Raw genomic sequence first — 16,885 nt, 5'->3', positions numbered from 1 at the left:
AACCTTCTTATTTTTTTATACAAAATATATTTTCTGACCATAACAAAATTAAACTAGAAATTGATGACAAAATAGTATTGGGGAAAAAATTCAAATATTCAAAGTTTAAACAACATACTCCTAAATAATCCATTCCAAAGAGAAATCACAAGTGAAACATAAAAATAGTTTGAATGGAATTTTTTTTTTTAATTTAAATTCAGGTTAGTCAAAATATAGTGTAGTAGTATTGATTTCAGGAATAGAATTTAGCGATTCATCACTTACATACAACACCTGGTGCTCATCACAACAAATGTCCTCCTTAATGCCCATCGCCTACGTAGCCCATCCCCCCACCCAGGACTCCTCTCCCTGACCCCCAGGAAAATTTTTTGTTTAGATCAAAAGCAATACCTGTGACTTCTGGCATAGCCATGGCAGCTAACCCTACCACTAACCCATTGCAACTGCTGCCTCTAAAGCTTGTGGACAAAAGTATAGGATGAAGAATTCACTGTGATGTAAAGTGACAAAAAAATGGTTGGCACTCTTGGGATTTGAGGACTTTGTCAATATGGTACTGGAGGATGTCACTGAGTGAAATCACACCAGAAGGAAGAAGGATCACTAAATTAGATGAAATTCTGCTAAATGGAAATAATACAACAATGCTAGTTCCTAGAGAAGGTTCTGAAGTATGAATGGATTTCCTGGACTTTCTCTGTTTTGTCCTATAATAACAAAATAGAAAAAAATTTTTTAACCTTTTAATGTTTGGATTCTATAAAGCTAAGTTTCACGTTAAAGGGAAATATTTTGAAGATGCATTTGTAAATGCCCACTTTTGTAAATTAACCACTATTATCTTGGAAAAAGAAGAACAGTTTGTTCTTTGAAGACTAAAATAAAAATGTTTTGGGTTAAAAAACATAAAATAAAAGCAATACCCACAAAGAGATTTATTAACTATTAAAAAAAAAAAGGCCTAAAATCAATATCCTAAGCTTCTACCATGAGAAACTAGAGAAGTACAAATTAAACTCAGAATAAGTAGAAGAAAATAAAGAGAAAAGCGCAAAGCAATTACACAGAATATGGACGAATAATAAAGGGGGAAAAACACAAATCAAAGTTAATTCTTCAAAATGATCAGTAAAATGTATACACCTCCAGCCAAACTGATCATGTGGGGGAAAAAAAAAAGGATACACAAATAAGGAATGAAAAGGAAGACATCACCGTAGATCCCACAGATATTAAAAGGGTAATGACAATATTACAAACTTTATTTTTAAAAATTACACAATTCAGATTAAAATGCTTGAAAAGCACAAACTATGAAAACTCACAAAACAAACAGATAACTAGAACAGCTCAGTACCTAGCAAAGAAATTCAATGTGTACTTAATAATTTCCTCAAAAGAAAAGTCCTGGCCCAGATTAATTCTACCAAACACTTAAGAAAGAAATCATACACACTGTGGCAGATTTAGCTTAGTAACCTCAATGAATCAAGCCATGTGTACCTCTTGTGTGACCTTTTCCACGTGTGGATGGAACCTGTGATCTACTTCCAACCAAAAGAATACAGCAAGGGTGATGGGGCAGGTTATGTGATAAACGTAGAAGGATTTTGCAGACCTCCATCAGTTGATTCTGAGTTACTGAAAAGAGAAATTACAGTAGGTAGACCCAACTTAATTAAGCATAAATCTTTAAAAGAGAGACTGAGACCTTCCTTGGTATCACAGAGATTCTCCTGTTGACTTAAAGCAAGCCACTCTAAGTGCTACAGTCAGTCACAAGGAACTGAATTCTGTCAGCAGTCCTAAGAGACAGGCACTGAATGCACCCGTGAGATGGAGAACAGGGGACCCAGCTTAAGCCATATCCAGACTCTGAACCTGCAGAAACTGAGCTAATAATTATATGTTGTCATAAACTGTGAAGTTTGTGGTAATTTGTTATGCAGCAACAGAAAACTAACATCCTAATTCTGAGCAAACTCTTACAAGAATTAAAAGAGGAACACTTCCCAACTTACTGATTAGGTCTTACATGACCATTGTGACAAAACCAGATAAAGGCATTTAAGAAAGCTACTAATATTCCTCATGAATGTAAATGGGAAAACCTTACATTTTTAGTAAATCAAATACTGCAATATATGAAAAGCATAACCCATCAATATATAAAAAGGGCTTATCTGAGGAATGTTTTAACATTCAAAATTTAATGTAATACACCATACAAACAGAGAAAAATGCCATGATCATCTCAATGCAGAAAAAACATGTGAAAAGAAATCCAACATCCACTGCTAATTTTTAAAAAAATTTCAAAGTAAGAAGGAAAGTTTCCTTTTCTGACCTGATAAAGAATATCTACAAACTACAGCTAACATTAAACTGAACAGTGAGAGACTGTTTCTCTACAAAAGATCAAGGAGAAAGATCTGCTCTCACCCATTTCTTTCAATGAGGCAAAAACTAAAAGACATAGACACTGAAAGGAATAGGTAAAACAATCTTCATTTGCAGTTGGTATAAAACCTCTGGGTAAAAAATTCTATGGAATTTACAAAAAAATAAAGGTTATAAGTGAATTTTGCAGTTTTGTAGAATATACTGCCAATATGCAAAAGTCATTTGTATTTCTATATATTTACAGCAAACATTAAATGAGTACCATGTACAACAGCATCAAAACTATGAAAACTTTGCAGTTAAATTTGACAAAATTAGTGCAAGAACTGTATTATATACTGAAATACATAAAATGTTGCTGAGAAAAATTATAGTCCTAAGAAAATAAATAAATAAAAATAAAAATAAAGAGATACAATATGGCCATGGATTGTAAGATTAACATGTCTATTCTCTCCAACTTGAATAGATCTATTTTAACAAGCTGATTCTAAAGCTCATAAGGAAATGCAAAGGATCTAAAACAGTAAACATTTTGAAAACAATAACACTGCATAACCTACACAATTGGCATAAAGATACATATATGTCAGTGGAAAAGAAGAGTCCAGAAATAAACCCATATAGAGATGATCAAGTGATTTCCAACAACTGCCTTTTCAATAACTGATGCTAAAACACCCTTATGTAAAAAGAACCCTGATCCTTAACCTATACCAAACACAAAAAATTACTTCAAAGAAAAGTATCTACAAAACATGTATCTGATAAAGACTGTACCCAAAATAAATAAGAATGGTTACAACTTGATAATAAAAAGACAATGCATGTTTATAAAAAATAAGAAATTAAAAAAAAAAAGACCAATGCAATTTCTTAAGCGGGCAAAGAATTTAAACAGACACTTGACAACATGGCTGTTGGCAATGGAAAACAGTTAGCAATTTCTTATAAATTTACCCAAGAGAAACGAGAACATATATCCCCACCAAGACTTGTAGATGAATACTAACAATAGCAGTAATACTTGTAACAGCCCCAAACTCAAAACCCTAACATCCACCAGTAAGCAACTGGATTAACAAACTGTGTATACCCATCCAATGGGATATTAACCATCAATTTAAAAAAATGAATCACTGATATATACAACAATACAGATGGCTTTCAAGAGCCTTATGCTAAGTGAAAGAACTCAAACACAAAAGACTTGCTGCATGACTCCATTTACATTAAATTCTAGAAAAGGCAAAATTATGGTTATGGAAAGCAGGGCAACTGTTCCAAGGAGCTTGAGGTCAGACTACAAAAGGACATGAGGGAATCTTCCAGAGTGCTCAAAATGTTCTGTTATCTCGACTGTGGTGCTGGTCACACCACTGCGTATACTTGCTTAAACTTATCAAATTTGTACTTTCTCTCCACACTTTTCTGTGATGAACACGTTTTACCTTATTCTCTCATTATCTTTGAAATGTGTATCATTCTAACACCCGATTTAATCTTTGAAAAACTATTTTCCACACACCAGTTAATTCCTATTTCTTCACTTGTACCTGAATGGGAGCTACATAAGCAGAAATAGATCAATCTTCAGTATTCCCAGATTCTATTATTTGCATTTGTCTGCGGGCTGAAATTAAGAGGTTATGCGTGCTGCTCAAGTCACACAGCTAGTAAGTGGCAGTGCTGGCAGTCTGTAAAGCTAGATCAGCCAGAGTGCGGCTCTGGTCACTAACTCCCTGACCCTGTTTGGCACAGCAGGAACCCTGAACCGGGCACTCAACAAGGCCTGCAAATCTCAGTCTGTCCACAGTCTGTTAAGCCACGTTGAACTAGGGAGCACAGCCAAGCCAACCCCTGGAGGAAGGGGAATCTACACACCAAGACAACTACTTCTCTCTCATGTAGGCCCCCATGGATACTCTCCTGTGATTTAAAGACTTTCAATATCCTATGCTTTGTAGACACAGGGGCAGGCAGAGCAGACAGAAATGGCAGGCATTGCTGGGCCAGGCTACAGTCTGACCAACACTGCTCCCAGCCCCAACACAGTTACCTCCTTTATTTAACTCTGATCAACCTTAAGACCAACCTATCTGGTTTCCTTACTTCTAGCCTCCCGCTCCTCACACTGTATGAAGGTGAGCGTACAAAATTCTAAGTTCCTGATAAAAACTCTTAGCTCCCCACTGCCTATCAGAAAGCATAAATTCTGCAGGAGATGCGTATAAAATGCTACAATCCATGTGCTTCCTGCCTCCATCTATAACCTCATCCTAGCCAATTCTTCAAGGACCAAAAATTCATTCATCTGAATACTCACGCAGCACTTACTATGTTCCAAATACCAATCTCACTGAAACGTATTTGCCCCTTAAGTTAGAATTCTAGGCAAAAATAGAGCATTGTAAGGGGAAAGGGGGTAGATATATGAGAGGCTTATGTCTTACAGAGAGGTCAGGGAAGCCTCAAAGACAACTGGAATGGCCGTGACAAAGTTGCCATTTATGGAGATAGAGAAGGCTCCTAGATCAAGAATGTGGCTTTAGATACGTTTATTATACTCCTTCTTCAAGAGTGTTTATAACCTCATCTCCAGACCCTCTCCCTCCCTGGAGGTCAGGGGATGGAGCTGAACTTCTCATTCTTTAATCCCGTTTAGTCTTTTTAGTGACTAGCCCCTGTCCTCAAACCACCTAGGGGCCCCACCCTGAGCCACAGCCTGAGCAGAAATCCAGGCATGGTCAGAAGAGGCTTGTTATAAATAACAGAAGATGCTACCATCACTCAGTAAATTCTTTTTTTTTTTTTTTTTTTAAAGATTTTATTTATTTGACAGAGATCACAAGTAGGCAGAGAGGCAGACAGAGAGAGAGAGGGAAGCAGGCTCCCTGGTGACCAGAGAGCCCCATGTGGGGCTCGATCCCAGGACCCTGGGATCACGACCCGAGCTGAAGGCAGAGGCTTAACCCACTGAGCCACCCAGGTGCCCCTCACTCAGTAAATTCTAAGGGTTGGGGAACTTTCTGCCAGAGACCAGGGACAAAGACCAAATATAGTTATTATCCCACTGAGATGAAATCAGTACTTGATGATTGCTCCTGAAGCCATGGGCAAAGAAAGTTTGTTTCTGTTTAAAATAAAGGTAATTGTATCCTAAAAGCCATAAGTTCAAAAACAAAAACAAGAACAACAAAAACAAAAACTGTTTGTGAACAAAAAGTTCACAGCGAATATCATTCTCAATGGGGAAAAACTGAGAGCTTTCTTCTAAGGTCAAGAACACAACAGGGAGACCCACTTTCATCACTGTTGTTCAACATAGTACTGGAAGTCCTAGCCTCAGCAATTCGACAACAAAAAGAAAGAAAAGGCATCCGAATAGGCAAAGAAGTCAAACAGATGACAGTATACTCTACCTGGAAAATCCAAATGGAGTCAAAAGACTCCACCCCAAAATTGTTAGAACTCATACAGGAATTCAGCAAAGTGTCAGGATACATAATCAATGCATAGAAATTAGCTGCATTTATATACACAAAGGAGAAAGAAGAAAAATTTAAGAGTTGATCCCATTTACAACTGCACCCAAAACCATAAGATACCAATGAATAAACCTAACCAAAGAGGCAAAGGATCTGTACTCAGTTCTAACTATAGAGCACTCACGAAAGAAAATGAGGAAGACAAAGAAGTAGAAAAACATTTCATGCTCATAGATTGGAAGAACATTGTTAAAATATCTATGCTACCTAGAACAATCTACACATTAATGCAATCCCTATCAAAATACTATCAACTTTTTTCACAGAGCTGGAACAAATAATCCTTAAATTTATATGGAACCAGAAAAGACCCCAAATAGCCAAAGGAATGTTGAAAAGAAAAAGCCAGTGGAATCACAATTTAGACTTCAAGCTCTATTACAAAGTTGTCATCATCAAGATAGCAAGGTAAATGGCACAAAAACAGACACACAGATCAATGGAACAGAATAGAGAACCCAGAAATGGACCCTCAACTCTATGGTCAACTCACCTTCGACAAAGCAGGAAAGAGTATCCAATGGGAAAGAAACCGTCTCTTCAACAAATGATGTTGGTAAAATTGGACAGCCACATGCAGGAAGAGCGAAACTGGGTCATTTCTTTACACCATACACAAAAAGAGACTCAAGATGGTTGAAAGACACAAATGTGAGAGATAGGAACCCATCAAAATCCTAGAGGAGAACACAGGCAGCAACCTGTGTGACTTTGGACACCAACTTCCTGCTAGACAGGTCTGCAAAGCCAAGGGAAACAAAGGCAAAAATGAACTACAGGACTTAATCAATATAAAAAACCTTTTGCACAGCCAAGGAAACAATTAACAAAACTAAAAACAATCAACAGAATGGGAGAAGATATCTGCAAATGTCTTATCAGATAAAGGGCTAGTATCCAAAATCTATAAAGAATTTATCAAACACCCAAAGAACAAATAATCCAATCAAGAATTTGGCAGAAGACAGGAACAGACATTTCTCCAAAGACACCCAAATGGCCAACAGGCACATGAAATAGTGCTCAACATCACTCATAAAACCACAATGAGATACTACCTCACACCAGTTAGAATGGCTGTAATTAACAAGACAGGAAACAAAAGATGTTGGCAAAGATGCAGAGAAAGGAGAGCCCTCCAGGCTGTTGGCGGGAATGCAAGCTATAGAGGTTCCTCAGAAAGTTGAAAATAGAGCTACCCTACGATCCAGCAATTGCACTATGGGGTATTTACCCCAAAGATACACAGCAGCAATGTCTACAACAGCCAAACTACAAAAAGAGTCCAGAGGCCCATGGACAGATAAATGGGTAAAGAAGATGTGATAGATATATACATACATATACATATATACACACATGTACGGACACAATGGAATACTACTCAGCAATCAAAAAAGTGAAATCTTGCCATTTGCAATAATGTGGATAGAACTAGAGGGTATTATGCTAAGTGAAATAAGTCAATCAGAAAGACAACTGTCATATGATCTCACTCATAGGCAGAATTTAAGGAACAAAAGAGGATCATAGAGGAAGGGAGGAAAAAATAAAATAAGACAAAATCAGAGAGGCAGACAAACCATAAGAGACTCTTAATCACAGAAAACAAACTGAGGGTTGCTGGAGGGGGATGGGGGGATAGGGTAACTGGGTGATGGACATTAGGGAGGGCACATGATATAATGACACTGGGCATTATACGAGAGTGATGAATCACTGAACTCTACCTCTAAAACTAATAATACGCTATACGTTAATTAACTGAATTTAAACAAAAAAAAATGATGGGAATTCCATTTAAAAAAAGGAAGGTAATTACCAGGGAATGAATACACACACCTAACTTGATGAATTTCTCATAAAATACAGTATACCTACATTAGTAGGCTTTTCTTAGAACCAAGCTTGTAAGAGATGCTCAAATATTTGGGGGATGAACAGGTATATGATATATGGCCCAATAACTGGGAATGAATAAGAAGGTAAAACAATGCCCAAGATTTCACGCATAACCTAAAAACAAGCAGTTGTTTTAGGTAAAGATTCTGAGCTTCTCTGTGAAACAAGAAAAAGGAGCAGAGTCGTGTATGTGAAACTGGAGCTCAGAAGCCTAGGTTGTACTGAAGCTCCCATATACGTACCTTCCTTCCTGGAGTATAAGGTCCTCAAGAACATGAATTACACTTGTTAATTTCTGGGTACCCCTGAGCACCGCCACAGCATCTGATCACGGGTGTACTGAGTAATATAAAATTCATCCATCTTGAGACAAACTTGGTTTGTACCACACTTAAGACTTATTTGTAATTTGTAATGGGTATTGAAGTAATTTGTACTGAGCAATTTTTCTTCGTTCTTCCTTCAACTATGAGGACCTACTACATGCCAGGCACTACTCTAAAATCCAAGGACAGGGCAGTGAATTAGCCAAACAGGGTCCCTGTATTCATGGAGCCCAAACTGATGGGAGCAAAACCACATAAACAGCTCATTTCAGAAAGGGCTGAGTGCTCAGAAAACCAAGGGTCAGTAAGATAAAGAGTAACTAGATGAGTCGCCCTAGGTGGACTGGGCGGTTGATGTGAAACCCGGCTGAAGAAGAACCAGTCACATGAACAGCCAGAAAAGACTGAGGGTAAAGGCCCTGGGGAGAGTACAAGGCTGGCCTGTGTGGAACAACAAGAGAGTAGTGGTGGGGGGAGGGGCATGGAGAAGCAGGAGGGACTCTATCCCTCAGATCCTTGTAGTCACAGTAAGGATCTAGATTGTATTTCAAGGGAAATGGAGCCACTAGAGGATAGGTGTTAAGCATGTTTAAAAGAGTGGTAAATGATCTAGCAGACCAAAGGAAACAGAAGTCTGGATGGCGGGGGAAAAAGGACAGCAACTGGAGCCAAAATCCAATCGAGAATTAAGGAAAGATCAGGATTTCAGGCCGGAAGAAGGATTGAGAAAGGAAGAAAAAAGGATTGGCTGAGAGTCTATTTAAAAAACTGTCATGCGGGCAGCCAAGCTTATAACACCCGAAAATGAGAGCATTCCCCTCTGGTAAGATGGAATAACACGGACATTTCCAGATAGAGGCCAACCTGCTGCCAGAATTGACACTGGGAATTTATTACCTTCTTTTACTCCCTCATCCATAAATAAGAATACAGAACAGAGCACTGACCATTTGTAAAAATCTTCAATCACAAAGAGTCCAAAGCAAACAAACCATAAGAAAATACATAGGGGGCGCCTGGGTGGCTCAGTGGGTTAAAGCCTTTGCCTTCGACTCAGGTCATGATCTCAGGGTCCTGGGATCGAGCCCTGCATTGGGCTCTCTGCTCAGCAGGGAGCCTGCTTCCTCCTCTCTCTCTATCTCTCTCTGCCTACTTGTGATCTCTGACAAATAAAATAAATAAAATCTTAAAAAAAAAAGAAAAAGAAAAGAAAATACATGGAAGAAACAAAGACAATTGCGCAGGGAGAAGAAAAACACCTTATTAGAAACTACAATAGATCCTTAAACAACACAGGTTTGAATTGTGTGGGTCCAGAATTTCTTCAACAAATATAGTACAGTACTATAAATGTATTTTTTCTTCCTTATGACTTTCTTAATAACATTTTCTTTTCTACTTTCTTGCAAGAACACATTAGATATATAAAATTTGTGTTAACTCTGTCCTCAATAAGACTTCCAGTCAAAAGAAGACTATTAGTAGTTAAGTTTATAAGAAGTCAAAAGTTATCCATAGATTTTTAACTGTGCAGGGTGGGGTGGGGGGGTTGGCATCCCAACCCTCATGTTGTTGAAGGGTCAACTGTGTAACTAATACGGTCATAGAAACAACATATTACATAATGCAAAACAGATGCTGGCAAAGCAATCAGAAAACAAGAAAGTTCTGACATTAAAAACTGGATAAATAAAAACGTAAGAGAAGCTAAAACCCAAAACATATGCCAGAAGGGAGAGGAGACATGATAGAAAATAGGAGATAAACAGGTAATACTAGAGAAATCAGCCCATAAGGTCCAACCTCCAACTAACCCAAGTTTTTTTTAATTGAAAGGGCCCAGGAAAACAGAAGGAAAAGAAACATACGAAGACATATCAGTACGACATTTCAGAATAACAATGACAGAAAAAACTACCAGAAAGCATCTAGAAAGAGAATCAAGTTACTTACAAAGACAAAGAAACAGAAGGCATCAGATTTCTTAAAATCAGGTCCAGGAAGCGAGATTATCAGTGAAGTTACCATTTCTAAGTTCTGAATGACAATTATCTACCACTTGAAACTTATTGAAATTATCAATCAAGTATAGAGTTGTTTTTTTTTTTTTCTAGAAACTCTGACATCAGTAAAAGACATAGGACATCAATGAAAGACATTTTCAGGTAAGCATTAGCTCAAAAAATCTTCCATGCATTCTCCCTCAGAAAGCTAACAGAAAATGTGCTCCTGCAAAACAAGATTATAAACTGAGCAAGATGATGAAATGAGGTCCAGGAAACAGGGTCTGCAGCAGAGAAAGTGAAGGGCAGGCCGAGAAGGAAGGAGAGAGCTCTAGGATTGGGCAGGGGAAAGGGACCAGAGAATCAACAAGGGGCACACACAAAAAAGTAATCCTAGGTAAATTAAAAAGGCAACTGTTAACTTCAAGAGAAATGAAGAACCACATAAGAAAGTTAAGTGTAGTCATGTTACACTCTTTAACCAGCAGGGACTATTTACACAGTTAAAATATAAATCTTGGGGCGCCTGGGTGGTACAGTCAGTTAAGTGTCCGACTCTCAACTTCATGATCTTCAGGTTGTGAGACAGTCTCACAAATGAGCTCCAAAGGAGCATGGAGCCTGCTTAAGATTCTCTTTCCCTCTGCCCCGCCCCACCTCTAAAAAAAAAAAAAGGTAAAATTTAAATCTTGACTCTCCGATGAATCACAAGTTGTCATTACTTACGGCATGCAGGTAGAGAAGGGGGGACTCCACCATGGTTAATAAATAATGTCTAAACCTGCAAAATCAAGAACTAGCTGTGAATAAATTATTTACAAATATAGAAGTAAATAGGTAGAGGAAACAGTGGCGTGGAGGATTGAAGGACTGTTAACTTCTGAAATTTTCTTTTGTTAAAAACATTTGAGAAAACCCGGTCTTAACACAAGAGTACTAATATGGAATATAGGTGAGGTTGGGTGGGGTGAGGTTCTGAGGTAAGGGCCAACAAAGACTTCTTGGACGTCTCTGATGCTAAAAGGTGGTTTTATTAAAACAAAGACAGGACCTGAGGGCAGAGGGAGTTGCACTGGGGTTGTGAGGAGCAATTGATGATATACTCTGGGTTGGGGGAGGTACGGAAAAAAGGCAGATTTCAAAAGAACTTTCATATGCTAAGAAAGACCAAGAGATACCAGAGGCCTTGCCATTTTCAAGTTAAGCTTGTTTTCCCCTCTAGCAAGGTATTAACATTAAGATAGCTGGGAGCTTCCTGGAAGAATGTCACGCACATTCCCATGGCAGGACGGAGTGCAAGGTGTTAGCTTCTGCTTTGTCTTCAGCTAGACTTCTGCTCCCTCATCAGAAAGAAAAGAGGGGGTCAAAGGACACTAGTTAGGAAACTAATGCAAGCCGAAGAGGAGGATGGGAGTGGTGATCACAGACATGGAGGAGAGAACATATTTCACATTTCTTAAAGACATAAAACTGAAGACACTTCCAGATAGAGCTGGTATTTGTAGGGAAAAGGGATGGGACCAAAGGAAAAGGGCAAAACCAAAGACACCCACATCCTTGGGTGCTGGGAACATCTGAGACAGGATGGGGGCAAAGGAGAAGACAGGTGACAGAAATCAAGAGTTCTGCTTTAGGCGGATAAAGTTTGAGATGCTTTTTATATCTCCAAGTGGGGCTATCAAGAAAAAACGGCTGATACATGCATGAGCCTGGGGTACAGGAGAAAAGTGAGAGCTGGAGATGTCAAACTGAGTCATTAGTTACAATTAATATTTAAATCTCCAGGGCTGGATAAGATACCATGGGGAGAGAACAGAAGGAAAGGGAATAAAAATATATATTTGTATTATAATGTTACAGAAATATAATGGAAAATAACTATATCTCATGGAATAAGGGCAAGTACTAGTCCATAAAATTTTTATTTCAGAGACAGAAAGATGATAGCTAGATTAACAGATGTAGAAATAAACAGATATATGTAATTTATATACTTAAGAACATACTGGGAAAAATGTATTTCCTATCAAAGACTGTGGTCCAAAAACATTTAACAAAATATTCTAGTGAGGGGCACCTGAGTGGCTCATTCGGTTAAGCGTCTGACCCTTGGTTTTGGCTTAGGTCTTCATCTCAGGGTCATGGAATGAAGCCCCATGCTGGGCTCCATGCTTGGTGCTGTCTGCTTCTCACCCTCCCCTCTAACTTTCTCTCTCTCAAATAAATCTTTTTTAAATAAATAAATTCTAAGGGATGAGAAGCCAGGAAAAGATAAACAATTAAGCACTATGGGACTAAGGTTTTATTAGACAGTAATAAATGACCTTTTCCCACCCAAATGTAGCCCCCTCAAGGTCCTGGAAATCTTGCCTCCAAAATTCCTTAGAGACTTACCTATCCCTAACCCCTCTCAACTTCAAAGTATATGATGGAGCACACTTCCTAACCCCAGTGCAGCTCTTTCTGCCCACGGGTCCTGTCCCTGTGCTTTAATAAAATCACCTTTTTGCACCAAAGACATCTCAAGAATTCTTTCTTGGCTCTTGGCTTCGAATCCTAATGTCTTTCCTACATCAGGAAGGTAGTATGAAAACACAGTGTACAAAAGCCAAGAGAAATACTTCATAGAAGGAATGTTCACCTGTACAGAATGAGTATGAGAGGTTAAATACAATTAGGACTAAGTGACCACAGACTTGGTAATATCGAGGCCAGTTGTTACTGACCTTGACAAGGGCCACTTCAGTGAATGGTGAGAGTGGAAAGCATTTCAGCATGGACGAGAGGCAAGAAAAGTACACACAACCAAGACTCACAAGAGAAAGAAAACCTCCTGAGAAACCTGAAAATTTAGAAGGCAGCACTGTGTCAAAGGGCCGGTCACTTCCACATTAAAGTAGGTAAGGAGTTTCTCGGGGCAGGCCTGTGTCACAGGTTTCTAATCTCCAACCTGACTGTACTTGGACAGGGCTTTTAGAGAGTTAACTAAGGTTAAAAGAATTCATAAGGGTGAGGCCCTAATCCAATATGACTGGCCTCTTTTTAGAAAAGATTAGGGCACAGGCACACAGAAGAAAGACTACATGAGGACACAAGGAGAAGACAGTCATCTTCAAGCCAAGGAGAGGCCTCAGAAGAAATCAACCCTGCTGACACCTTGCTTGATCTTGAACTTCTTGCCTCCAGAAGTAGGGGGACATACATTTCTGTTGTTGTATTTTGTTACGGCGTACTCACAAACTAACACAATGCCTGAGATTCCCCAGTCTCAAGTCTAGTTGGAGCCTGCCCTCCACTCTCCAAGCCCCAGGTCCAACCCAGTCAAAACATGACACTACACCATCATTAGCTCTCCCAACAAAACAGTGCTTGAATTACTTTCTTCATAAAGCTATTAGCTCTGGACCTTTCCAATCAAAATAAAATGTGTTTTACTTACCACGCCTCACCTCTCATTCCACAGTATTATCTGAAACCAAAGGCAAGGCATTTTTAGAAAAATGAGTAAAATCAAAGTTAACTAGCTATTGGGAGCTAAGAGAACAAATAAGATGTTAAGTAGCAAAGGGGAATTTGGGTGCCCCCAAAGACAGATTCCGCAAATATTCTATACAAGGCTGTATGGTCTACATGCCACACAGATCCCCACCTCCAAGCAGTTCGCATCCTCCTTCCTCACAGGCAAACAAATCACACAGATCTGGTTTTCCTTACTTTCAGCATCTTACATATCTACAATTAGCCCCAAATCCTGCCCTCACAAGCAGGAAACAGAGAAAGGTGTTCAATTGTTTTATCATCAGAAAAGAAAGGCTGTTAACTCTGGTTCCTTCCTATGGCAAGAAAATTTAAAATAAACATACAAGTACGTAAACACAAATATATATATAATAAAATGCAACTGTAAATACAAATATATATAAAACCCTTTTGCGTAAGTGCACACATCCTTTCCAAACACAGCCGATACTGAGCAGTTAGTACATTAACCGTGAAATGAATAAGCCCTACAGTACTTACTTTTATTTCTGACAAATTATTGCATCGAAGGCTGAACTAGCCTCCAATACATACTGGAATTATGAAAAATGAAACTCACGGACACCGGGTTCTCAGTACTTCCCAAATTTTCACAATCCCTCAGTCACTCTGCTAAGGGGCTTGTGGTTGTCAGTTATTGTATATAAAGAAATCAAGAAGATCTAAAATAGTGCTAATATTACCCTGAAAAAGTTTTACATCCTCCTATCCTGAGAAAGAAAAGAAAAAAATCACAGCAAACAAAATAGCACCGTAATTACCAAACAGAGTTAGGTTACCTGACCCTGGAAGTTTAATATAGCCGGTGTTTTTAAAATTCTGCCTCGCCTCGACACTGCTGCCTGGAATTCAGTTTAAGCCTGAACTCGAAGTAAACAATTTCCCGGGCGCTTCCAACCCAACTCTGTCCCTACTACCTCTGATTAAGTGAAGGGAGGGAAACCTCTCATGATCCTCAGGGTCAGAACCTCTGAAAAAGGAAAAGGAGTCACCAATCCCTTCACCTTCGAATACAGGCCAAGGTTAAAATCTGGGCAGCCAGGGTTCCGAACGGCAATCAGGGGCAGACGCCGCCCGTGAAGCAGTCTCTGGCTGAACCCCGAGTCAGGATGCCCAGCCAGGGATCCCGCTCCTTCCCTCTCCAGGATGCCGGCGGGCCTCTCCTGGGGAAGGGATACGTCTCCCCCGGCTCAGTCCTTAGCGCTAGGTGGACAGCAGACGATTTTAAGACACTTGTCCGTCCACGCCATTAAAAACAAAAACAAGAAACCGAACAAGTGAGCCCCCGAGTCGCGCGGGCGTGTGCGCGGGCGTGTGGACGTGCCCCGCGGCGGATGCCCCACTCACCGCACACCATCAGCAGCAGCACGATCACCAGCGTGGCCACGAACACCACCAGGGTCAGCCCGATGTTGTGCCACATCTTGGGGGGAGGACGGCGGTCGGCGCCGGGCTGCCGAGCGGCGGGCGCGGGCGGGCCGGTGGCGCGTGCTGGGCTTCAGCGGCGGGCGCGGGGGGCTGCTGGGCGGCAAGGGCGGCGGGCGCCCCCTCGGCAGCGCCCCCAGGGGGCGGGACGGGGGCGGTGCGGGGGCGGAGGGGGCCCTCCTTCGCTCCCGGACCCGCGGGGCGCGCGGCAAGGCGCGACGCAGGGCGCCCCTACCCCCTCATCGCTCCGGGGAGTCGGGGACGCGTAGCCCGGAGACCCCGGCGACAGCCGGATGTGCTTCCATGGCGGACGCCGCGCGCCCGTGGACGGGAGACAGGGCGAGCACAGAGACGCGCGGCGGCCACTCGGCCCTCGTCGCTGTCCGCCGGGGCGGACGAGGGTGGGAGGTGGGAGGCCCCTCAGCTCCCTGAGACAGCGGCTAACGTCTCCCACAGCGGCCGCCGCAGTTTCTCGACCCCAGTCCCCTCCCCCAGCAGTAGCTCAGCACCGAGCACGCCCACCGCTCTCCTCCTCCGCGGCGCAGGGCCCGCTGGGAGATGAAGTGCAGAGCCCAGTAGAGACTACTGGAGGCCGCCCCGCGGGGACTACAACTCCCACAATGCACCGCCAAGTTGGACGCTTTGCTTCTCCCTCCCTGTGCCTTTGGTTTTTCTGGAGCCACAACCTCTGTCTACCGACTGCGGTTTGCTGTTCTCGGAACCCGCGTTAATTGGCTGACTGTGCTGCGCTGTGCGAAAGCGCCCTGGTGATTGCAACCATTAACCCACACATGAAGTCGTTTTGTTCCACGATCGACGGAGCCGCAGGAGGGAAGAAAAGGGGAGGCAGCTGCCTGGAAAACTGGTTGCATGTGAACCTAGCCTATTGCTGGGGGTGCATGTTGGATACTTGGGCTTTTGAGGAAATACTCACCTCCGTGCCAAAAAGGCGAGCCAGAGGCACGGAGTCTCTCTTTTCCTCCCGTAACAGATGTTGGTCTGTGTTTTCATGAGTAATATATTTCAGAAATGATCCGCGAGGGACTTAAGTACGTCTGCTTAGCCCTTAATTCGCCTGAGTTGTAAATTCAATTCAGGGACTTAATTGAAACCAAGCTGCCCATGACCCAGAGCTGAGGATTCTGCCGCGCTGGCTTGAACAAATCACTGTGAAACAAGACGAGTTAAATACTCTCAAGTACTCTATCTCTACCTGCAATCAAAACTCTTCAGTTCCGCCAGATTATATTCCTTCGTTAAAGATGTGCCCCAAGAAGAGAGGATAAATGTGTAGCAAGGTACCGTAATAGCTTTCCCGTTCTCCTATGTCTCCGTTGCTCCCTGAAGTACCTTTCTGTTCTTCTGCAAATTCCTTTCATTTGTTCTCTGTCTCCAAAAACCAGCCAACAAAATCTGAGCAGGAATCTTTTGATTTCACAAATCTATCTTGGCCGTAATCCAGCTGCCCCGTAAATTGTATTCCCTAAGCAGCAGTATTATGAATAAATACTGCGTATGAAAATACATTAAGGGATAATGACTGCAGAAGATTTAATACAGGGTTCCTATGAAGAGAATGAATCCAGTGCAGTTGTGATATATTGATCAAAAAAGTTAATTCTGTTGCATAAATGAAACACATTTTATTAAAGCCCAATTGAATAGTTGAAAACAACAGCAGGAATAATTTATTTTAAAGCTTCTTATCTACCCTTCCATTCCCATGTATTGA

At 41.1% G+C, this 16,885-nt stretch overlaps 1 protein-coding gene and 1 pseudogene across 1 annotated transcript in view; one reads left to right on the top strand and one right to left on the bottom strand.

Moving 5' to 3' along the window:
- The window catches only part of SMIM13 (small integral membrane protein 13), a 29,389-nt gene extending 13,697 nt beyond the window's left edge, over positions 1–15,692 (bottom strand). The window contains exon 1 of the mRNA XM_059179251.1: positions 15,076–15,692. Within this exon, the coding sequence (XP_059035234.1) occupies positions 15,076–15,151 (76 nt within the window). The 5' untranslated portion in view covers positions 15,152–15,692. The remainder of the gene's footprint in view (positions 1–15,075) is intronic.
- On the top strand, positions 417–683 carry LOC131834522 (U6 snRNA-associated Sm-like protein LSm5; annotated as a pseudogene).
- Positions 15,693–16,885: the final 1,193 nt, after the last annotated feature.

This window comes from Mustela lutreola, chromosome 6 (genome assembly GCF_030435805.1).
Source record: "Mustela lutreola isolate mMusLut2 chromosome 6, mMusLut2.pri, whole genome shotgun sequence".
Lineage (NCBI taxonomy): Eukaryota > Metazoa > Chordata > Mammalia > Carnivora > Mustelidae > Mustela > Mustela lutreola.
The sequence above is the reverse complement of the archived record's forward strand: the minus strand, read 5'-3'. Positions and strand labels throughout refer to the sequence as shown.